The sequence below is a fragment of the Centruroides sculpturatus genome, unplaced genomic scaffold, assembly GCF_000671375.1.
Source record: "Centruroides sculpturatus isolate CEXI.00-Female unplaced genomic scaffold, Cexi_2.0 scaffold451, whole genome shotgun sequence".
NCBI classification, from domain to species: domain Eukaryota; kingdom Metazoa; phylum Arthropoda; class Arachnida; order Scorpiones; family Buthidae; genus Centruroides; species Centruroides sculpturatus.
The window spans coordinates 379638-403296 of record NW_019384669.1 but is presented as its reverse complement, the minus strand read 5'-3'; the positions used below and the strand labels follow the sequence as shown (position 1 = coordinate 403296).

At 28.6% G+C, this 23659-nt stretch overlaps 1 protein-coding gene across 1 annotated transcript in view; it reads left to right on the top strand.

Annotated features, from left to right (window-relative positions):
* The window catches only part of LOC111626680 (anaphase-promoting complex subunit 1-like), a 116690-nt gene that overhangs the window by 63526 nt on the left and 29505 nt on the right, over positions 1-23659 (top strand). The window contains exons 29-41 of the mRNA XM_023370158.1: positions 3427-3703; positions 3788-3874; positions 3975-4105; positions 5180-5258; positions 5335-5409; positions 5507-5571; positions 10282-10372; positions 13984-14094; positions 18897-19042; positions 19119-19205; positions 21510-21627; positions 21704-21781; positions 22781-22848. Coding sequence (XP_023225926.1) covers positions 3427-3703; positions 3788-3874; positions 3975-4105; positions 5180-5258; positions 5335-5409; positions 5507-5571; positions 10282-10372; positions 13984-14094; positions 18897-19042; positions 19119-19205; positions 21510-21627; positions 21704-21781; positions 22781-22848 — 1413 coding nt within the window. The remainder of the gene's footprint in view (positions 1-3426; positions 3704-3787; positions 3875-3974; positions 4106-5179; positions 5259-5334; positions 5410-5506; positions 5572-10281; positions 10373-13983; positions 14095-18896; positions 19043-19118; positions 19206-21509; positions 21628-21703; positions 21782-22780; positions 22849-23659) is intronic.

Sequence of the window (23659 nt, the reverse complement as noted above, 5' to 3'; positions counted from 1 at the left end):
GAGCAGATTTATTTTTGTTACAGAATGTTACCTTTACAGATTTCTAGCTCTGCACACTGTAGAAAAATCTAGAAATACAGTTTTGTATATCGTAATAATAGTAGTAGTTGCCAGAGAGCTCTATAAAGTAGAGAAAAATCTGTAAATTTGAAAACTATAAACATAAATTTAAACTTCTCAAAAAATAAATTAAAAAATTTCAAAAGTCGCTACTTTTGGCTGATTTGTCTGAGGTCTCCGCTACCTCACTACGTCCCTCTAAAAGTCGCCACAGTTGGGAACACTGGTGAGCAGACATCTAGGATCTAAGTAAGGCGAAATGTAATCGCCAAACCGCTCTGTAGAAAGGCGGAAAAATTTAAAAATATAATTTTTTGTGAACAGCAGTTTGGGCCCCCCCTTTCAAGTGGGCCCTGTGCGGGTGCACCTGTTGCACCTGCCTACTTACGGCTCTGAGTGTAAATGTGTATTTTTCATATATTCAATTCTTTATTGTTTCAACCTTAGTTTGTTACAAGGCAGTTAAAGTATTACATAAATCTGGAATTAGTACAACATTACAAATTAATGTAAAAGATTAATAGAAGATAATACAAAATAAAATATACAATAATAATCATTTTTTGAAAGCACAATAAATTAGTTATATTTTTCCAGAATTTAAATCTTACCAAATACTTTTTCCTGATTGTTTCAAATTTTATACAATGAAAGAATATGTTTCCAGTTTCATACACTTGCATACTACAGTTATTACAAATTCTCTGAGGATCTATCATTATAGTCTATACAATAAAAACAATAAAATTATTGTTTTTATTGTTATTACAAATATTCTAGTAACATAAATTCCAAATGCAACATGTAAGCTGGAATTTTATTATGACATAAACATTTTTCTAAGATATAAAGCAAGGACAATTTTTGTTTTATTGTAATATGTAACTGCCAATACAGGAACAGTATCAAGTAATACAGGCAAAATCATTGAATGAAATAACTACATAGATATAAGCAAAATTAATTTTAACTCTTGAAAGAATAGGCCATATACATTTTTCATATATTACATATGTTAGAAGATTTTATTTACAAAACAAAGATGTTTGATAAGCAACATATTATATGCTAACTAAGCTGTAATTTAGTTTGAAGAATAAACTATTACCATAAACAGCAATATGCTTTGAAACTAATGTTTCTGGTCTAGTTTATAGGCCATCATCAGGAGTTCTGTAACATTGAATCTTCAGAACATCTGATTGTTTAGTGTTTCTGAATTTTAGAAAATTTAACCAAAAAATTTGAAATAAATGGAAAATAATTTTTTTTACAAATTTTCAGTTTTGAATAGATTACTGCTTTTCAATATGGGTAATGTCAGCCCCTTAGTTATTAAACAAAGTTATTAAGGAAATGCACAAAGTATATTTCTTTTTAAACAAGTTTTGCCATCCTCCGTATACTAATAATGCTGATGTCACAAGAGTCAGACTGGGACTATCTAATTTCAAAGACAGAGTTAAGTATTTCGACCGAATTTTGATCTATAAATGTTTTAATGACATAATATATAATTAATGACTCAGGTTGAAAGTTCCCTTTAGAGTAACTAGATACCAATCATGTCTACACACACTTTTTTATTGATTAGCATTAAGTCGTAGATCCTTTTTTTTTATCGCTCCATTAATTATGTTGCCCATTGAACATCATCATCATCAAGATTTTACGAAATATAAACATTTATGCCAATGCTTGCTACATAATGTTTGATCTTTATTTCTTTTTATTGTTTTGTATATTTCTTTTTAAGAATGTTTTTTACTTTGTTAATTTTATTTGTTATTTTTATTGTATTTTATTATATTTTTGGGTAAATTGTGTTATTTGGGGATGGAAATCTTTTGTCCATAGACATTTCCAATTAAATGTAGAATAAATTAATAAATAAATAATAACATTGACCAATTACTAAGATGTTAAACATGATAACAATATTGAGTTACATATATATAAAACAAATAACACATCAAAATGCTTGGCTGCATAACTCTATTATGGCTGTGAAGGCTTCTAACCTTTGGGCCATAATATCTTGTGATTGTTAATGTTACAATTGATCAGACTAGCTAAGAAGGATTCAATTTCTTAAACTCTCTATCTATATTCTAGGAGAGGGCTATGGCACAATTGTATACAGCAAGTCCACTAATTGAACATATATGATTGCAAGATCTTATGGCCCACAAGTTAGGAACCTTCAGAGCCTTAATAAAGAAAGCAATAATTTACTTTTTGTTACTGACACACAGACAGCCCAAATTTTTGTTCATTATAAAAATAGCAGTTAATTGTGGTTTTTCCTCCCAATGTAATTAAAGGTATTCTTATTAGGGCAACTTTGAACAGATATGAAGCAGGACCTAAAAAAAATCCCAAAGTTGACCAGACAACTAAAGCGATGATATGCATAGTAACTGGCAAAACAATAACTTCTCTCTTGACCCATTATGCTAGAGATAACAATATTACTTTATTGGTTAGACATCTCTCCTCCTCCATGCAACTACTGCATACAGACAAATAGAATGTAAACAATTGGATATGATCAAAATTACTATGGTAGGAGAGTATTTTTTACTACATAGGATTGACGTACAGAATGCTAAGGGCAATATAATATGTTAACAAAGTACTATGATTCTATACAGAAGAATAAGCAGCATGCTTTAGCATTGATGCAATGGACACTAGCTAAGAAGTTCCAGATTTATTGGTGAAGTCCTATCATCAAAAGATGGATGGATAAGTGAACAATCTGATTAATGGAGCAGTGCCTACTTGCATCTTTTTGTGCACAAACTTAGAATTATTAATATCCACAACTCTTTTGTCTTAGACAGTAGTTGGATTGGTATTTTAGACTCATGATATATTTTTATTCAAAAAGTGCTTTCCAGTTTTATCTAGAAGCAGCATTGATACATTGGGGATTTGTTGAATGTCATGTAGTGTGTTATATTTAATTCAATTAGTTTATAATTTCTTGGCTTAATTCACTTTGATTTTACTCTATATTATTAATTTCATAATAATAACTTTTGTTGTAATTTTTTTTTTATTGTTGTTCCAATTTCAAGTATTATTTTTATATATTTTAGTTTTTATGTTGCTGTTTAAAATAGAGCTGTTTTTCCCCAAACTTATCACGATGACTTTTATAACATTATTTTTTTATTATAACATTTAACAAAATGCATATTGTTCGTTTTCAGTTATTTTATACAGAAGCCATTTGGGTAAGTTTAGGAAAAAAGCTCCATTAGGTTGTTGAAATAATACAATACATAATTTAATAATTTTTTGGTTTTATTTTTAAAGTATTAAAGTTAATTGCCTATGTTTTTTTGTATACTCTGAAAGGAGAGGCACAATGGATTTAGCTTGTACTAAAGTAATGAGCATTCATGTTGAAGCACTACTTCCACCAACTTCAACAGAACTAAATGTTCCTGCTGTTGTACAAGTTGCTGCAGTTCTTGGTATAGGATTACTATATCAAGGTTCTGGCCACAGACACATGGCAGATGTTTTGTTGGGAGAAATTGGTCGACCTCCTGGTCCCGAAATGGAACATTGCATCGATAGAGAGAGTTATGCACTTGCTGCTGGCTTAGCATTAGGACTCGTCACACTTGGAGTATGTATTTAAATTTTAATTATCTTTTCTATGTTAAGCAGTAAAACAATTTTTATCAGCTAAAGTACATTTAATTCATAATAGAAAGGAAGTGAAGTTGCTGGACTTTCAGATCTTCCAATGGCAGATCAACTATACCATTTTATGATTGGTGGCCATAAACGACCTTTAGTAAATATTTTTTCTTACATATATATACATTAAAAAAAGTAAATACGTACTTAAATAAATTATCTACAAATTGAATAATTTAATTTTAATTAATTATTAGACTGGAATTCATAAGGAAAAGCACAAGAGTCCTAGTTATCAGATAAGAGAAGGCGATTCTGTTAATATTGATGTTACTAGTCCTGGTGCAACACTTGCTTTAGGAATGATGTTTTTTAATACAGGAAATATGTATGTGTGTTTTGTTTAATGTCTATATGTATATATACTTTAGGCTATAATGGAAGTAACTTATATTATATACTATATTTATAAAGGTTTTATATTATATATTTTTATCAAAAATGTTGGAAAAATACTTAGAACATTTTCAATCCTTTCAAATGAAATGGTTAAATCACTGACATTTTTTAGGTTTTTACTCATTATAAATATATTCATCTGAATTACTATATTAATCATAAATTTATAATTTCACTTTATAAACTGTTAACAAACTAGTTAGTAAAACTTTATAATTTGAGAAAACAAGACCAATTAGTATCAAAACTGACTTTTACAGACGTTATTGTCAAGTTTAAGTTCGATTCAGAGTGTTATTTTATGAAAACAGATGTATTATTAATGCTGACTGTATGTTTATAATTTCAATTGCCATAGATATATACTGTCATCTTTTGGTATCTGCAGGGGTTTAGCTAAGGTCTCCCCATGAATACCAAAATCTGCAGATGCTCTCAAGTCTCTTATATAAAATGGTATAGTCTTGGTACATAACTTGTGCACATTCTCCTGTATACTTTAAATCATCTCTAGATTAATTATAATACCTAATACAATGTAAATGTTATATAAATAGCTGTTATACCATATTGTTTAGGCACTTCAGGGAATAATGAGAAGAAAAAAAGTGTTCAATACAGACCAACATAGGCCTGACTACATGGTACAAGTTGACCACAATGACATTTTCTTTCTTTCAACACTTACAGATTATTTTTGTTTAATGGTCTGAAAGAGAAATACATAGAATAAAACTTCAAGAATTTAAAATATAAGCAAATTCAAATTGTACTTTTAAAACTTTCTAGTAGTTGGTTGAATTCAAGGATGTCGAACCTTCAAATATGGACCAACTGTATCCTTATTTAAGATAATGATATGCTGATCTTCATTTTTTAAAAATTTTTATTAGTTTTTTTTTATAAAAATCATATTGCTCGGTACTTACATAAGCATATATTTAATTATTTTGAAAGTAAAAATCTGCCAAATGAATATTTATAAATTTTTATTAATATTTAGAGCTATTGCTGATTGGATGACAATACCAGATAGCAAATATTTGTTAGACATGGTTCGACCAGACTTTTTGCTTCTCAGGGTATGGAAAATGGAAAGAAATTTTATTTTATTTGTAATTTTTGTATTTTATTTACTTTTGACATTTATTTTTTTAGACTTTAAGTAAGGGATTGATTCTATGGAGCAATATTCATCCATCAATAAAATGGATTGAAAATCACTTACCTGAAGTAAATATACTTTTTATTTTATTTATCCCATTGGCAATTTATTGAATGTAAAAAAATAATGTTACAATTTAATTACTTTTTTATATATGTATATTAGATTGTTTCAACATATGCTTTTAAGAGAGTTGAAGTGAATACAGATATTGATTATGAAACAATGAGGTAATTAGTGTACTTTTTAATATACTTAGTAAATAACTGTATAATTCATATTTACTATGAGTTATTAAGTTATTTAATCAGAACAACAAGGCAAAACATTCACTCATTTGTTAATTAAATTAATTTTGATTAAAAACATAATTCAGGGAATTTATTAATTTGTTATGCACTTTAAGAGTTGACTTACTTCAGAATCTAATTTAATTTAGTAAGATAATATAATTTGTCAACTTGTTTAAAACTATTATGTATGTAGATCAGTTTTTAAAGTAGATTTTACAAAATAAATAGATGAATAGTGTTTTATTTTAACAATACTGACAATTCTGTTACTACTTTTTAACATAATTGTCTTGACAATTTACTCACTTATATGAATGTTTATGCTTGTGTCATGAAATTCATTCAGCTGACCATAGACAAATAAATGTTCTCAAATCATCTGTAATTTCTTCATTGCTTCAAACAAATGGAAGTTTCCAGGGATAAGATTGAGCTTGTGAGAAGAATGAGAGAGAATTTGCTGACTTCATATTGACAAATAAATAAATGTAAAAACTCTTTGATCCTTGCAAATAGAAACTATATACTCAGTCTGTGGGTTACAAATTCAGTTTCAAAAATTAGGAACAATTTTGTTTGTAAATATCTTCATTACAGCATATCCATTATGAAAAAAAATATCTGAAACTAGTAGTGACAATGTTTTCAATCTGTTTTGTATTACAGTAATACCCCAAACATACGCAATAGGTGGGACTGAGCGATAACCACGTAGGTCGAATTCACGTAAGTCGGGGTATAATTTCGCAATTTGTGTAAAATCCAANCGAACGGAAAGTCCGTTGTTCACAACATTCGTTATTCGAGGCGTACGTTATACGAGGCACCACTGTATAATAAAATATCAACTAATTTTTTCCCCAACATGAAATCTTTCTTGCAATATGGAAATAAATATTCAATTTTTATTTAAAATAAATCAATAGTCCTTTAATAAGATTTAAGATTCCTATAAATATAATTTTTTTATGTAATACCATAATACTCAAGTTTGTAAATTTTTAAAAAAATAGAAAAACCTTCCTAGGGTTAAATTATGGTGTATCTAGAATATAGGTATGTTCAGTGCAGTCAGTGCAATGTATATATGATTTATTTAATTTATAATTTATTGTTTTATGACGACCACAGCTTTGAAATTATGAAAATAGAAATCTTAAATAATATATTTTAAATTTATTATAAAACTATGAATTATTATATATGTAATACAAAAATTATATAATTGTTTCTTGTGCAGATTGATTCCACTTGGATTGTATACAATAAACCTTCGACCATTAGTAACGATACTCCAGTAGAACATGCAGGTTTTCTTATGGCATTAGGTTTGAATGGACATTTGTCCAACTTGGCAACAATGAGTGTGCATGATTATCTCTGTAAGGTATTGGTTTTCAGACGTTTTTGTTTCCATAGAATATCAAAAAGTATTTAAAGTTAATAATTTATATATATTTTTAGGGACATGAATTGACTAGTGTTGGATTATTGCTGGGTTTGGCAGCTGCCAAGTAAGTTCTTACATCAATTACCATTGTCACACTTTTAAGTTTTTATGCAATATACAGGGTGAGTTTAAAGTTTTTTGCTCTCTTTTCATTCCAAAAATATAATTTAGCTTTAATTAATATTAAATAATAATTATAAATTGTCTGGATTGTAAGTAACGTAAATAGATCTGAATTAATTGCAGTTGTATTAAGATTTAACCTTTTAAAGCAGCATAAGAACCTTAATAACAAAAAGTTTTGGTCTTTTTTTAAACACTACTTTCAAGTTTATATATACTAAATCTTTCTAAGTCGAAAACTTACATAAAAATTGATTAAGTCTTAATATGTACTGAAGCAGTTACTTTTGTATTGCAGTCTTAATTCTTTACCTGTTTGAATATTGGAATTGGAATGCTTGAAACATGAATGTACTAGACAGTAAATTGACATGATATCATCATGTTAATTTACTGATTTTACATTACATTATATGTTTGTTTTAATATTATGAATGTTATCTGGCTATGCTTGATTTTTTATTAATTTTTCTTAATTAATACTTGAAAAAATATTTTTGTAATTGAAAATCAAGACAATATGAACAATGTTCAAGTCCATTAAAACCTTCTTTCACTCCATTCAGGAACTAAACAGTAAGTGACTTGAAGCAAAAAAACTATGATGTGGATGCTGTTGTGTGGATGTGTAAAATTTTAACATCTTTTTAAAGTTTTGTAGATATCAAATCTTAATATAAAAGGTCGATGTCGAGATCATTTTTAATATATATTTTTTAATAGTGTTTATCAATCAATTTTATGAAGTTTTTTGCTTCAAGTCGCCTACTGCTTATGAATGGAGAGAAATGTCTGTCCATTCTTTATAAAGAATGAACTCAATTTTCTGAATGTGTCTGTGGGAGAGGAAACCACCATACACGAAAATTTCCAAGATTTCCTACAATGTTTCAATTATCAGGTGATTACGGAGTCCAAGGAAGGTATTGAACTGATGTTTAACAAACCACAGCCAGACCCATTTGGCACTGTGGATAGGTGCACTATTGTCTTGGGACACTGCTTTTATACAAGTGTTTACATTACTTTGTCCAACCCCTGTATATTATTATTATTCTTTACTATATATATACATACACATACACACATCTATACACACACACCCTTTGTCAGAAAAGTTCCAGGACAAAGCTCATAAAAAAAATAGAAAATTGCAATTACTAATGATCCTAGCTCCTGTCAAAGTAGTCCCCTCAGCTATCTGTACACAATTGTGTATAGATAGGTAGAATGTGTATGTTGGACTACTTTGACAGGAGCTAGGATCCTTGGTAATTGCAATTTTCTACTTTTTATGAGCTTTGTCCTGGAACTTTTCTGACAAAGGGTGTATACATACATTGTAGCAGGTATAATATGATGGCATATTCGTATAGTGGTGGTTACACACACACGCATTTTCCCATAGAAATACATATTAAAACATATAATTCGTTCCGCAGCACAAAATAATTGTACTGTACCATAAAAAAAAATGAAAATGGAGCAGTCACTGATTATGCTGGGTAGTCAGATGCTGTGAGGAGGAGGTGGAGGATCACTTTATTCACACATTCATACAGATACAGACTTTTTACACATTGCAGCAGGTCTCTNGTAAGTCGGGGTATAATTTCGCAATTTGTGTAAAATCCAAGTTGGATGTATGTAAGCTAATAAATGTTCTCGTTAATCTTATCTCGTCTTTTGATTTGTTCACGGTTACAAGAAATCACCACATAGTCTCTCGAGTCTCCGTAGATATAACAAACACAGAAATAAATAACACAAAATAAATTGTAGCTATGTGTTGATTCCGTGCGACACGTCCGAACATGTAAGCTGAACAATAGTGTGGGGGGGTAATCAAGAGTTGTGTGGCGCTCAAACAAAGGATGAATCGACGAGATTTGAAAATTGCGTAACTGGGTTCGCGTAAGTCGGGGTAGCGTAAGTCGAGATATTACTGTACTTTTGGACTGAGAGGGCGCTGAGCTTGGAATTATGGCAAGTTGGTCTCTGTTTTAAATTGAGTTTTCTCGTAATTTCTTTTAATTAAGTGAATCGTATCATATATTGTTTGGAAGTGTATAAAATAAGGATTAAAACGAGGTCAAGATCAAGTCTGTGGGACTTATCATTTTTGAATTACGGACGTTCTAATACACGACAATTTTTCGGATCATCTATCCGGAAAGCTTGGTTCGCTTATCCGGATCTGAATACGGATTCATACTCCCAATTCAACTGTGAGTAATGTCAAAAATTTTAGGAGGTCTAAGTTAAAGAGTTTTCGAGTTATTAACTATTTCAGGTTGAAAATAGTTTTAATGTTCTAATTGTAACCATGGCAACAGACCTTTCGATTAAAAAAGAAAAAATAAAATAATAATAAAAAAAGAGAGAAAGTTACTGAATGAAAAATGAAATTTAAATGTCAACACAAGATTCATTCTCCTAATTCAATGGTGAGCAATGTCAAAAATTTTAGGAGGTCTAAGTTAAAGAGTTTTCGAGTTATTAACTATTTCAGGTTGAAAAGAGTTTTAATGTTCTAATTGTAACCATGNTATGTTTAATTTTAAGTTGTTAATCTAGCTTATTATTTATAATGCAGATATTCAATGTCATCTGTCAAACATGTAAATGTTACGGTATTAATTTACGGTATATATCTTATGTAAATGCATTGATGCACATTACTTCATATTCCTGTGTTCAACCTTAAACATGTATAAACTGGTTATGCTATTGCGGTACCAGTGATGCAATAATGTTGCATTAATAAAGAGTGTGTGTGTGTGTGTGTGTGTGTGTGTACTTTTGGACTAAATACTTTATCTGTGCTACTGGCATTGGCATTTACTACTGTCTCCAAAAGAAAAAGATGATAAGTTGAATTTGTGATACTTCCTATCCTATGTCAATGCCTCAATTCACAAACAATAAAATCTATCATTATTCTAAATAATTCACATTAGAACTAATTCAACAAACACATTTAAAATGCATTTTAAATTGTTGTTTCAAAATTTATTATTATTATTTCATATGCTTTAAATTATAACTTTTCTTTTTTATTTTTTCTATTTTAGTCAAGCTTATTGTAATATTATTGCTGGTGCTTGCATGGTTTTGGGTTTGAAATTTGCTGGATCTGCAAATGCTGAAGCTTTTCAAACTCTGGTAATTACACAATAATAAATATAGTCTACTTATAATTTTTAATTCTTAGATTTTATATAATCAATCAGAAATATATTTAATTATAAGAAATTGTATTAAAGTTAAATATTTGCCACATTTCTGAAACATAATGAAAAGTAGATGAAAAGAAACATAAAAATTCTGTTTACAAACTTCCTAAAAATGTGTGAAGTGTCATTCATTATATATTATTTAAAATTTATTATATGGAAGATCGATTAGTTATACTGTATTATTTGTTTTACACAGTTTGGTTAATGTGACAAATGAAGAATAATATAATTTAAAAATAGTACTTGATGAAGTTTTGGTATGATAAATGTAAATGTTAATTCATGTAAACAAGATAAGATTATGTAAGGATTATTATAATAGATAGCAATGAAATAATATAGCAAATAATTTAATCTTTGTTTTATCAAATATCTTAATCTTTATTAGGGCTTCAATTATTATCTTTTGATTGATCTATATTCAATCAAACTGAACATTTCCATTTTAATTATGCTGTAGAATTCAATAAATAACATTTTCTAGTATTCATTGCTATTGTTATATTTTGTATCCTTATAAAAAAAGAGGGGAAGTATTGATTATACAATATTTCTTAAGTTTTAATGATTATATATATACAGTGAAAACTGCTTAGGCAACCACCTGCATTTGATGGGCACCTGTCAAAATGGGCAAAAATTTCTGGCACGGGATAGTTTATACATAGAGTCTTTGTGTAAGTTACCTGTATTAAACGACCACCAGTGTAATGTGACCATGGGCATTGATTTTTGGTCTGAAACAACATACAATAACTGTAATAAGCAGCCACTTCCGCGAATATATCTGGTCTAAACTATTGTTAAACAACGTTCCCCCCTCCTAAGATAATGAATTAGTCTAAACCAGTGTTTCTCAACCTCTAACGAATTGTCGCCCCCTTCAACATAGTATCGCCCCCTTCACTTCAAAATTCTGATGCCAAGAGCCAAGGCTAACGCCAAATTCGTACTGCATTGAATAGACTAGTGACTAGTATAATGTTGTTTGTTTAATTATTGTACAATATAACAAATAAAATATCTAATTATTCTTAATATAATGTTTTACTATATTGCCCAGAAAATTGTTTTTTGCCCCCAAATATAAATTATTACTAATCACCCCCTTAACATAGAAAAACACCCACGTGGGGACGATATCGCCCCCATTGAGAAACACTGGTCTAAACTCTTGTTCAAACCCATGGGCATTTCTCCCACTCTTGAAATTAGGTGCAAGTGTTAATAAATTAGTCTAGTAACAAAAGAAATTCATTTCAGTTTATTCGAAATTGTCCGGAAAATGAAAGAAATGAAAAGTGCTGTCATTAGAAGATCATGTTAAAGTTATCAGAGAAAGTGAAAATGGTTTATCATAATGGCAATTAGCGGTGAAGTTTAACTGTGGGAAAACAAAATTTATTTTACCATAGACTCACAGTATTTTCCTTAGGGGTATAAAATATTGTACATGATACAATTAATCAGCTGATCTCATTGTTTGATAAAATTTATTTATTTATTTATTTTTTTTGAAGCTCATATACAGTACATGTGCAATAAATAGTTTCTATATCAACCTACCTTATTTCCACAATATTTTTAGAAAAATAATATCCAAGTAATTTTTGCACGCAAAATATTCAAAAAAACAATAAATGCATTAATGCAAAAATAAATTTTACAGGCAACCTTCCTTTTTCAATTCTGCGATTGTCCAATGACAATCACAGAATGTAATGAAATTGTATTATGAGAAAAAATAATAAAATCCTTTTATTAGTAATTAATAATTTTTTTTATTGTATTTAAGAAAATATTAAATATTAAAAAAATACAGTATTTTTAAAATTAAAATAAGATTAAACTAACAAAACCAAAACCAAAGTGATGGAGAGATACGATGCACTTGTATATAAATGACATAATACACGTAACTGAGGAGCAAATGAAAAGAACTAAGTTGAATTAATTAAGTCAGAAAAAAGAAAGTGTACATTATATTCGAGAAAATGCATGTATTGTATTAATCTTTAAAATATTGGTATTAAATCTGTCTTATAAAATCGTGACGCCTCCTATAAATTGAGTTATCCAATAAGAATAAAATACAATACCAATATAGCTCTATTGTTGAAAAAATTCACTTATTTTTTCTTACTTTGAGTTTTACTTAGTTGAAATGGCTAAAAAGTGTGCAAAATATGTACAGAAATACAGTATTACAGCACCACCTGTATTAGACGATCACCTGTCTAAAAGACAACTTTTTGAAGGAACCGTGGGTGGTTGCCATAGACAGGTTTTACTGTAATTAAAAAATAGATATGATTTTGTGTCAACTAAGAATGAGTGTAATAGTTTGCAGAGAAATGTGAAATTATAAATACAAGGTCTTCTAAAATGAATGCTGCTATTATAAATCACTGTAATTATGTTATAAGTTTCCCCATTACCTTCTATGTTTTCTGATATAACATTACCAGATTGATCGGCCCTATCTAAAGTATTCTTTAGATAGGGCCGTATGTAATTATGTTAATTATTATCTGAGAAGTATGCAATTGATAAAGTAACTGTGACAGTTTTGTCTCCCATCTGCATTCAAATGTATTGTTGTCTATTGCCTCTAAATGAAAATGGCAAATTTGCAGCAGAGAAGGCATTTTGCATTCTGCAGTTTGCAAAGTTGGAATCACTTTTCATTGTGCAGCATGAGTAATCAGTTTTTTGAAAAATTCTCAATCAGTGAGTAATCAGTGGAGCTGCAGTTGATTGATGTACATTGTATACTTCTAAGATGATAATTAACATAGTCACAGTAAGTTAAAATGTTAGCATTGTTGTTTTTCTTTGAAGACTTTGTATTTTAATTAGTTTAGTATTCATCTACAAACACATACTAACAAGTGATGCTTTATGAAAACATATGAAGTTTAAACATTATGCTAATAGATTTTAACTCAAGTTTGTTTAAATATTCAGCTTTTATTTACTTTCATTTTCCAGAGTGATGATTTGATCACACTGACTATGGTTTCAAAATATTACTGTGCTCTGTGGTGCAAGGTGAAAAAGTAGATGATGGCCACATAGTCTGTAATAAAAGGATCAATACTGTCAAAATGTTATTCCAGAAAATAAAAGTGAATAAAAGATGATCCTTTTTATGGACTTGTCTTGAAATTTATTAATTTAAATCATTGTTTTTTGAATAATTTTTGAAGAATAATTTAATAATATGTAAAATAATTAATTATACAATTGACAATATATTAATGATAATTTGCCTGTAGTATGATTAAGATTTTAAAGCATCTAAAAGTATAAACGATTAAAGTTATTTTTATGTTACATAATGAAAAATATATCTGTTTAAAGTTTATGTAAAAATTTCCTTTCTTTAAAAAATATTAGAAAAAATTTTGTAAGAAAGATATGAATGTGGACATTTTATTGTAAACTTATTCTTCATTTATACTTTGATTATAATTAAAAATAAATTGATTTAACTATTTAAATTTTTTTCTAAAATCAAATTTTACTGCATTTCAGATGCATTACGCCAAGTCTTTTTTATCACTTTCTGCCAAACCAGTAGCTGAACAAGCGGGAAAAAATACAATCGAGACGTGTCTCAGCGTAATTGTGCTGTCGTTGGCAATTGTAAGGAATCATTTATTTTATATTTATTTGGTTTTATTAAATTCTGTATTTAAACTATAACACTTTACTAATTATGTTGTTTTTCATATCAAAATAAATTAGTATGTAAAATACATCTATTGCTTTAACATGTATAAGCAAAAATTTTTTAAACATTGCTACATTTCATAATTTCTCTTGTTAATTTCATTTTAGATTTGTGTGCTGTACTACATTGAATAATAATTAGTTTTAAATGATATGGCTTGTGAAGTGTTTTCAGTATTAAATGGATTTCTTTTAACCATTTGATATTAAAATTAACCTTAGACTATTAACTGTAGTAATTAGTTAACTTTATAGTAAAAGTTTAAAAGGTAGGTTAAATGTTAAATTAATGTTAAAAGATTCAAAAGTATAATAAGTTGAATTTTTATACTCTTTGATATTTTGATATTATCTTTTGATATTCCTCAATTTTTTTTGTGTTGTGGGCACTAAGAGGGCCTTTTTTTCTATACTCGTCTTGTAGTTTCAAATTGGAAGTGGCTGGGTGGTGAAGGACAGGGCGTAGTAAACCTGGAACAGTCAAATGATATGCTAGATCACATCTGGCTATAAAATGGCTACTATTTAATAATTAATCTCTTAATAANTCATCACTAATTGGCTTCAATTAACAAGGATAGGAAGCTTTTAGAATGGGATGAACAAGTTTGATAAATGTTGTGATAAATATTGGAAAAATTGAATGATTTTGTTGAGAAATAGTGCATTACATATGGATAAAGTTACTTTTTTGATCATTCCATGAATTTTTGGATCAGTATCCAATAATGCATTAAGATATTTTATCCCAGAGTGAGACTCAAATCTGTAACTCCCAATATAATCTGGTAGATCATTTGGTATTTAATAAAAAAATTGGGTTAATAGACGTTTATTTATTTTTGTACATCTGGAGAAGACTGCCCGTAGAAAATTTTTGTTTTTAACTGCCCAAATCCTATCCTGGGTCCCTGCGCCAGTTGGCTAACAGCTTGATTGTTTTGGCCATTCAGTTATTGGTTTATTTTGGTTTAACGAATTCACTGAATTAAAACAAAATTTTCGTATGAAAACTATAATTTGTTTATTTAATAGAAAATATAAACAAAATAACAAAGTATTTTGAAGATCAATTGAAAACTTTGATGTTAAAATAAATGATCAGATATTATTTTTTATTATACAGTAAGCCTTAAATTTATTTATTGGACAGATTGGGAGGCAAAGGGATATCTGCTATCACCAAAAGTCCATTAAATCAAATGTGCTTTTAAAACATATATTAATAATGAACTTCCAACTTACAGAATGCATTAAAATGTTGTTATAATGTTTAAGAATTCATTAAAAAGTTTCTGTTCAAGTGCTGTGGGGCTGGCAAGTTCATTTTATTTAGAATAAAATTGCCAATGATGATAAGGCAATTGTCTTTTTGATCAATCAGGTTAAAAATGTCAGTCTGGTAGAAATTGGCTGGCTGCTGCATAAAAAATCCAGTACCGCTTTCTTCATATTTTTGACTGGAATTGTTATTGATATTTAAGGAACTTTCATAGAGGACTGAAAGTCTGAAAGTGAAAATCACACAGCGAGAGATCCGGACTGAATGGTGGTTCCCATTTAAGGTCGTTCAACTTCTGCTTGACGATACTGTAACACAAGGGGATGCATTATTGTGATCTTTATGGAGATTCATACACTATTCCATAATGATAGTTTTGGACATGCATGCATCTCCATACACTTTTAACATTCTATGATGAATATCCATTGGTTTATGTTCTTTTGCAGCCAAAAACAGGACAAGGGCATATTGGTCTGATAGGGATATATTTGATAGCAATATTGCCATCAATATGTATACCACATGTTCCACACACAATTCTGAGTGCAAATAATACATTACTAAGTGCATGGCTATATATTGGCTCACCTTGGACATAATACAAGCAACTATGCACTATAGAACAGTGACTTTTTGATCATCCCCTAACTATTCAGTAATTTGTATTCATTGGCTCATTGACCCATCGTTTAGTGTGTTTTATCCTTGAATTAAAAATAGTTATAAAACTTTTCTTTAGGATAGAAATTTTTCTGTCCATTAAATCTGAAGTTTGTTAAATAAAGGTCTGTCAAATTGAGGATTTACAGTATTTTGAAATAACTTTGTGTTCAGTTTGGAACCACAAATACAAGTTCTGTAGAGTCAAAATTATTATTTATACTTCACAAGTAATGTCTATTTGGGCTGACCCTCATTTTTATGATTTTTTATGCATCGTTTTAAAGATCATCTGATGATAGATGATATAATTTCAGCTGTAGTGGATGCTTCTAGTGGCAGACAATGAAGTACAAAGCACCAACAAATAATACAAAATTGTAATAATAATAAAAGATTTTATATACTTGATCAGTTCAATTATCATAAGCTAATTCAGGGATGAATAACCATTTTATACATTAGGGCCACATTTAAAACAACTGATGTGGGCTGTGCACATGAGGAAAAAGAAAAAAATTGTGGGTAAATCACAATTATTTATTCTTATATCGTTATAAATTAACATAGATGTATTTAATGAGACTTCTGGAACTGATGCAAATGTAATAAATCTGAAACATTTGGCCAAATATTTAGTCATTATTTTTGAGATGTAAGTCTGTTAGGTGATTTTTTTACTTTTTACTAAATTCATTGCAGGAAAAATTGTTCACATATAAATTGTATAAAATAACAATAGAATTTTTGCTGCATATTTCCTTAAATTGGGAAATTGATTTTCTTTGGTCAAAGTTTTATAAAAATTTATCAAATTTTTTTCTTCAAAAGTGTCTGTGAAATCAAAATTACTTTGCAAGTCTGTTATCTCCAATTGAACTTCAGTTGATACATTTTCTATATTTACTGAAATGGGTACTGTAAAAATTTATTTTAGGTTTTCTTGGCTAAGGAATAGTATAGTAGATATANTAAGGAAAGATATGGCTGAATTCACACAGTTTAACAGTTGGAAGGCTGTAGCAGGGATAATTTGTGGTGTTTTGTTGTTTCTATGATGGACAGAAAATAAAAGATCAGGAGACGTATGAATTTCTAGATCTAGGAATGAGATTCTGGAATTTTGTTCTTCCTCTACAGTGAACTTGATCGAAGGATAAACAGAGGCCAATGATTGAATAAATTGCTCTAAGTCTTCAATAGAACCTTCCCACATGAGTAGCACATCATCAACATAACGTAGATACATAATTGGATATTGAATGGTCAAGGGAGCATTGAAATAGTATAGTAGATATAAATAGATTAATACTATTAAATTATACACTATTACTTTTATTTAAAACTAAATTCAATGAGAGGAAACGTTTTTAAAACTTTACAGCTCTACATGAAGTGTTGAGTGAAGTCAGATTAAACTACCAGGCATGTACTGTACAAAGCTCTCGGCGTTTAGTACAATTACAGACTGCTTGATGTCAGTATTTTAAATTTTTATATCATTTTATGTATTGTTTTAAAATACTTTGTTTGATGCAGGCTGTACAAAATACTAATGATGCCACTGGTTGCTCATCCTTGAGTTAATCATTAATGTTATTTCAATTGTAAAATTATACATTTTGATGTGTGTCTATTGGATTTTTCTCTGCATTTGTATTGTCATCATGGTAGCAACCATTTCATGTACTTTTGTTTGGTACTAAAATCATTTAATCCCAGAGTCTGTTCAAATGAGGACTAGTTGTTAATTGAATTTAAATTCTAAAAGACAATAAATAAATTTTAAAAATATTCTAAAAACAACTTTACAAGGACCACAATTTAAAAATCCAAAGAACTGTTGAGTGTAACTCTGTAGATAGATAGTAATCACTACATTGGTAATAACAAATGGTTAGAATGATGCTCAAATGCAGGATGATTATGAGGCAGCATTTTCAAGTGATGACACTAGAAAAGTGGTTTTGTGAAGTTGGCGCAGTTATTTGATTTAAATGGTCCGAAAAGCTTCCGCCTGCCAAAATATGTTGTAAGTTTATTAAGGTTTACGGGGATGATTTCATGTATTGTTGAGATATTGCAGAATGGAATTAGAGGTTTGCAAGTGAAACAGAGAAAATACATTAAGCAATAGTGGGTGTCCAAGCTGCTTGGCAATGAAACTTAGTTCTGCAAGAATTGAAAACTAATCCAGGATAATAAGCACATAACTTTGTAATAAATTTCCTTTCGGCTTGGCCTAACATGTGGAACTATACAGCATATTGTTCACAATGACTTAAGATGCTGTAAGATCTGTGCAAGATATTTGGTATGCATCAATATATAATGGCATGGATCTGGCCACTTATGGCCCTTATGATTTTCAATGTTTCCCAGAATTGGAAGGAACACACACAGGGTTAATGTTTTGTATTGATGGAGAAATGAAAACACTCATCACTAATTGGCTTCAATTAACAAGGATAGGAAGCTTTTAGAATGGGATGAACAAGTTTGATAAATGTTGTGATAAATATTGGAAAAATTGAATGATTTTGTTGAGAAATAGTGCATTACATATGGATAAAGTTACTTTTTTGATCATTCCATGAATTTTTGGATCAGTATCCAATAATGCATTAAGATATTTTATTAGGATAATTTTCCTTATATTTAAATATTTCTTTTTATAATAGAGTTATTTCTATATTTATTTTATTTGGAACATGATTTTTAAGTGATAGTTGAACATTATTTTGTATAAAAATTACTATATTTATTTTAGGTCATGGCCGGAACAGGAGATCTCGATGTATTGAGAATCTGTCGACATCTCAGATCGAGAACTAGTCAACCATCTGGATGTGTATTATATGGCTTTCACATGGCAATACATATGGCTTTAGGATTGCTATTTCTTGGAGGTGGAAAGTATGGAGAAACAGATAAAAGTCTAAATTTTAAAAAAATGATTTTGTTTAAATTATTATTATTATTTGTTTTATAGGTTTACTTTAAGTACAAATCCATTTGCTGTAGGAGCTATGGTGTGTGCATTCTTCCCAAAATTTCCAACTCATAGTAATGATAATAGGTATATTTTTTTAATTAAGATTTCATAGAATTAATTACTTACGAAATTTTAACATTTGCAATATGTAAAAATGTTGAAATTTACATGAAGTGAATGTAGTTATATTACTATGATTTAATAGTTTTGACTGTTAGTTATCAGGAGAATTGGAATAGAACTGAATAATCAGTTCTATTCCGATCTTTATTTTTATCTTACACAGATTTTATACTGATTATTTTCTGAAATCTTCATTTAAATTAAGGTGTAATAAAATATATTAAAATAATGTTCAAAATTAATAATATAAAAACAGTTTTCATTTTTGGTGATTATATCAATAATAATTTAATAATATAGAAAATCCTCATTAGTTTAAAATTCAAGGGATGAAGTAATTGCAACTTCAAATTATTGTGAAAGAGCATGTTTTAGTGTAATTTGATAGAACCCAGATTTTTCATTCAATTGAAATATATATCTGTCATTGCATAATAGTCTTCTTAGGGTCGGTTGTGGGGTTTTCGGTAAAACAAAACCAATCTTTCTAAAAAGATGTACTATGTTTAGAGAGAGAGAGCTAAATATGGTATTGGAAGATGTGCTATTTTTAGATTCTCTTTGTTATTAAGAAATGACTGCAGAAATAGCTTATTTTTGACTTGATTCTGAAGATAATGAAATTTAGAGAGAGAATATCCTCCTTTTTGCATTGTTCTTTTAATGATTAGTAATTCTTCATCTACTAGTGCTTGGGTGGAAGGGAGAAGGAATGCCCTCCGTATAAGGAAAGATATAGCTGAATTCACACAGTTTAACAGTTGGAAGGCTGTAGCAGGGATAATTTGTGGTGTTTTGTTGTTTCTATGATGGACAGAAAATAAAAGATCAGGAGACGTATGAATTTCTAGATCTTGGAATGAGATTCTTGCATTTTGTTCTTCCTCTACAGTGAACTTGATCGAAGGATAAACAGAGGCCAATGATTGAATAAATTGCTCTAAGTGTTTAATAGAACCTTCCCACATGAGTAGCACATCATCAACATAATGTAGATACATAATTGGATATTGAATGGTCAAGGGAGCATTGAAAATACGATGTTCAATGTTCCTCATAATAAGCTCTGCCAAATAGGTAATCATGGGGAACCCATAGGTACTTTCTGTGTCTGTTTATATATTTTTCCATTGAATTGAAAGTAATTATTTTTAGTAATGAGAAAGAGAGTTTCATACAAATGTAAAACGTGATGTTGGATAACCAGAGTTAAGCAGCAGAGTATTTGCAAGCATGATGGCCTCGAAATGTGGTACAGATGGATATAAGGAAATCACATCAACTTTGTACAGTTGTTGGTGGGGAGGTTTTCTAATTTATGTAGGACGATTGCTTTTGCATCCATAGAGTAGTTACAAATTTGGAAGGTGGAATTAAAGCAGTAATTTGTTTTGCCTAGTGCAGTTTCTAAATGGTATGTGGGATGGGATCATTTGTTGACTAAAGGTCTTAAAGGTCAGGCAGGTTTATGTGTTTTTAACTTCAAAAATAATCTAGGACAAGCAACATTCGTTGGTGGATTGGGAGGACCGATTAAGGAAGCTACAATTCTGGGAAGTGCTATGATTTTACATGTTTTTCTTAATATTGTAGATGTAGGGTCCTGTTTTAGTATAATAGATCTAAACGAACGAGTTAACATATGCATATTACAGTTCGGACAGAATTTTCATTTTGAATTTCAAAGTAGCATTATTTTGAACTAACCAAATTCCTTAATGTGTAAATCTTTATATCTCCAGCCAGGATAAATAGTATAGTTGAGAACTAATGGGATTTTGAATTATCAGAGTTTGAATTAACAAGGATTTCCAGTTTATTTTATTTTTATATTGTAAAATTACAATATAATTTACTTCTACTAATTTGTATCTTCCAATACTTGAAATAAACATGTTTTGTGCTATTCTGAATTATTGCTAAAGCATCTCTTCATCAATATGAGAATGATTCTTACTTGTTAATTTGAAAGACATGCATTCCAGCATGGGAGCAATGCAAATTTGTGTACATTTGATCTTAGTTTCATGTTAAAAAGTTTAAAAAATGCTTTAAGACAACGTTTTGAAGCATGAAAGTAAATTTTACCACTACATAAAATACTGAAATTTTAATTTTAGTTAAATCACATTGATTTAACTTTAATTTTATGATTATTATTTTTTATTTTGCAACTTTTTATTTTTCTTAAAAAATATTAATTAAAATTATTATATTGCTAAAATTATTTCTATGATAACTAATGATGACCAAATATTCCATTAGGTATCACTTGCAAGCATTCCGCCATTTATATGTACTAGCAGTCGAGCGTCGTTTCCTAATTCCAAGAGATATTGATACTGGTAAAGCAGTATATGCAAATTTATTAGTGAAATTCAAGGTAAGATTATTGGAAATGTAATCAAAAGAGTACTATAATTTTTATTGTTATTAAAAAAAATTATTTATATTACAAGGATACAACGTGGTATAAAAATGTTCAATATAAAGTAACAGCACCATGTCTTTTGCCTGAACCAAAACTTTTAAGAGAGGTAATTTGTTATTTAATATCATATCATTAATCTTTAAGGTTCTTAAATTATTTTTTATTTTCTCTAATAAGATATTATATAAAAGTTATTACAAAATAATGTCCCAATATATTTTTACTAAATAAATTACATATTTCTTCATATAAATTTAGATTGAATATTACATTATATTTTAGTTAGATTCATTAACATACCTTTTATCATCGAAGAAAATAAGATGATAAAATTTACAACTGTAAAAATGAAAATTTTTTATCTGTAAATAAATTTTATTGTCGAGAATTATACACAATCTCAAATTAAGTCAATATGTATTTCATTTAACTTCTGAAACTTGAGAATATGCCTAATTTTTATATTTTTATTAGTAATGAAATAATATATTTACTTGTTTTAATGACGATTGCAATTTAAAAAAAAATATGGTTGACCTGGAATTTGAAGAACTGCAAACAACAGATACACTAAAATCACTATTCCAATATCCTATAAAAAGACTTGCAAAGATTCACTGTATTCAGCATTTTCAAAGTACTTTAGATGCATTACCTGGCTTCCAGTCAGACCCCAAATGTAATCATTTACATACTTGTTTGAGAAATAGCTTTACAGTGAGATTTGCAATAATTGGATAATTCTAACTGTGTATTTTACTTTTTGTCAATGAGAGTAATATGAATGTGTGTAATATATCATATCCCATTTTACATTTCATTTTCCTGGAATGATTTCTTGAAAAAGCCTTGTAGAAGAATTTATTGCATTTTATGCAGTTTCAGCATGTATTTTAAAACTTTTAAATTAATTTAATCTCTTATTTAATAAGTGATTAAATCAATATATGCTACAAAGTGACTCATTTTTACTTTAATGTACAAATTACATAAATGCTTTTATAAATATTATGGTAACATTGTTTTCTATTTTTAATTAACTATCTAATCAATTAATATAATAGAAAAGTTAAAAATTATCTAATAATGATTATTTAAATATTAGGTTAGAATAGATGATTCCAGATATTGGCCAATAGTATTTGAGAACAATAAAAATTGGGATATGCTTAAGTGAGTATCTATTATTTAATACTGTTATAATTTGTAAGTAAACTAAAAACAATTGAAATAATTGGTGAAAATTGTTTATTATTTAAAAATATTCTGAAGTTTCATAATTATAAAGAAACAAAAGTATATAGAAAAATTTTAAGGCACTTAAGGGAAGAATGCACAGGTACACACATTAGTATCAATACAAATATGGACATTTTAAAGAAATCTTAATGATGATATTCAGAATTTTCAAAAATAAATTTGTAATAATATTCGAATGGTGCAGTTTCAACTGTAAATGTTCATATGGTTTAAATGGTTTAAATCTTAGAAATTTAATACTTGCATATAGCTTGTCAGTTTTTTATCAGTCATGTGCAAATTTATTTCACATGATAAAAATTATGTTAAAAACTTAATGGCACTGTTTGATTAGATTTTTAAAAAATTGGAAAGAAGAAATTATTAGAAAGTGTGTAAATTATGTAATATTTCCATAAATAAATTGTTTAGTATTTCTTTCAATATTAAATATGGAAGTGAACTTTTTTAGTGATCATTAAATTTCTGACAAATTGTGAATTTATATAGAATTATCATGGTTGTAAATAAAAATATAGATTTGATATAAATAGGTCTCAACAGTCTGGATCCTTATGCAGGAATGTTTTATTATAGTAAATGCTTAAACATCCATTAATGTGGTTTTTAGATTAATGCAAAATGATTTCAGGATTACATCAGGCTGTAATAATGCTTTTAATCATAGCATTATTACAGCCAGATATAATCTCACAATCATTTAGTTATAAATGCTTAAGTTGAC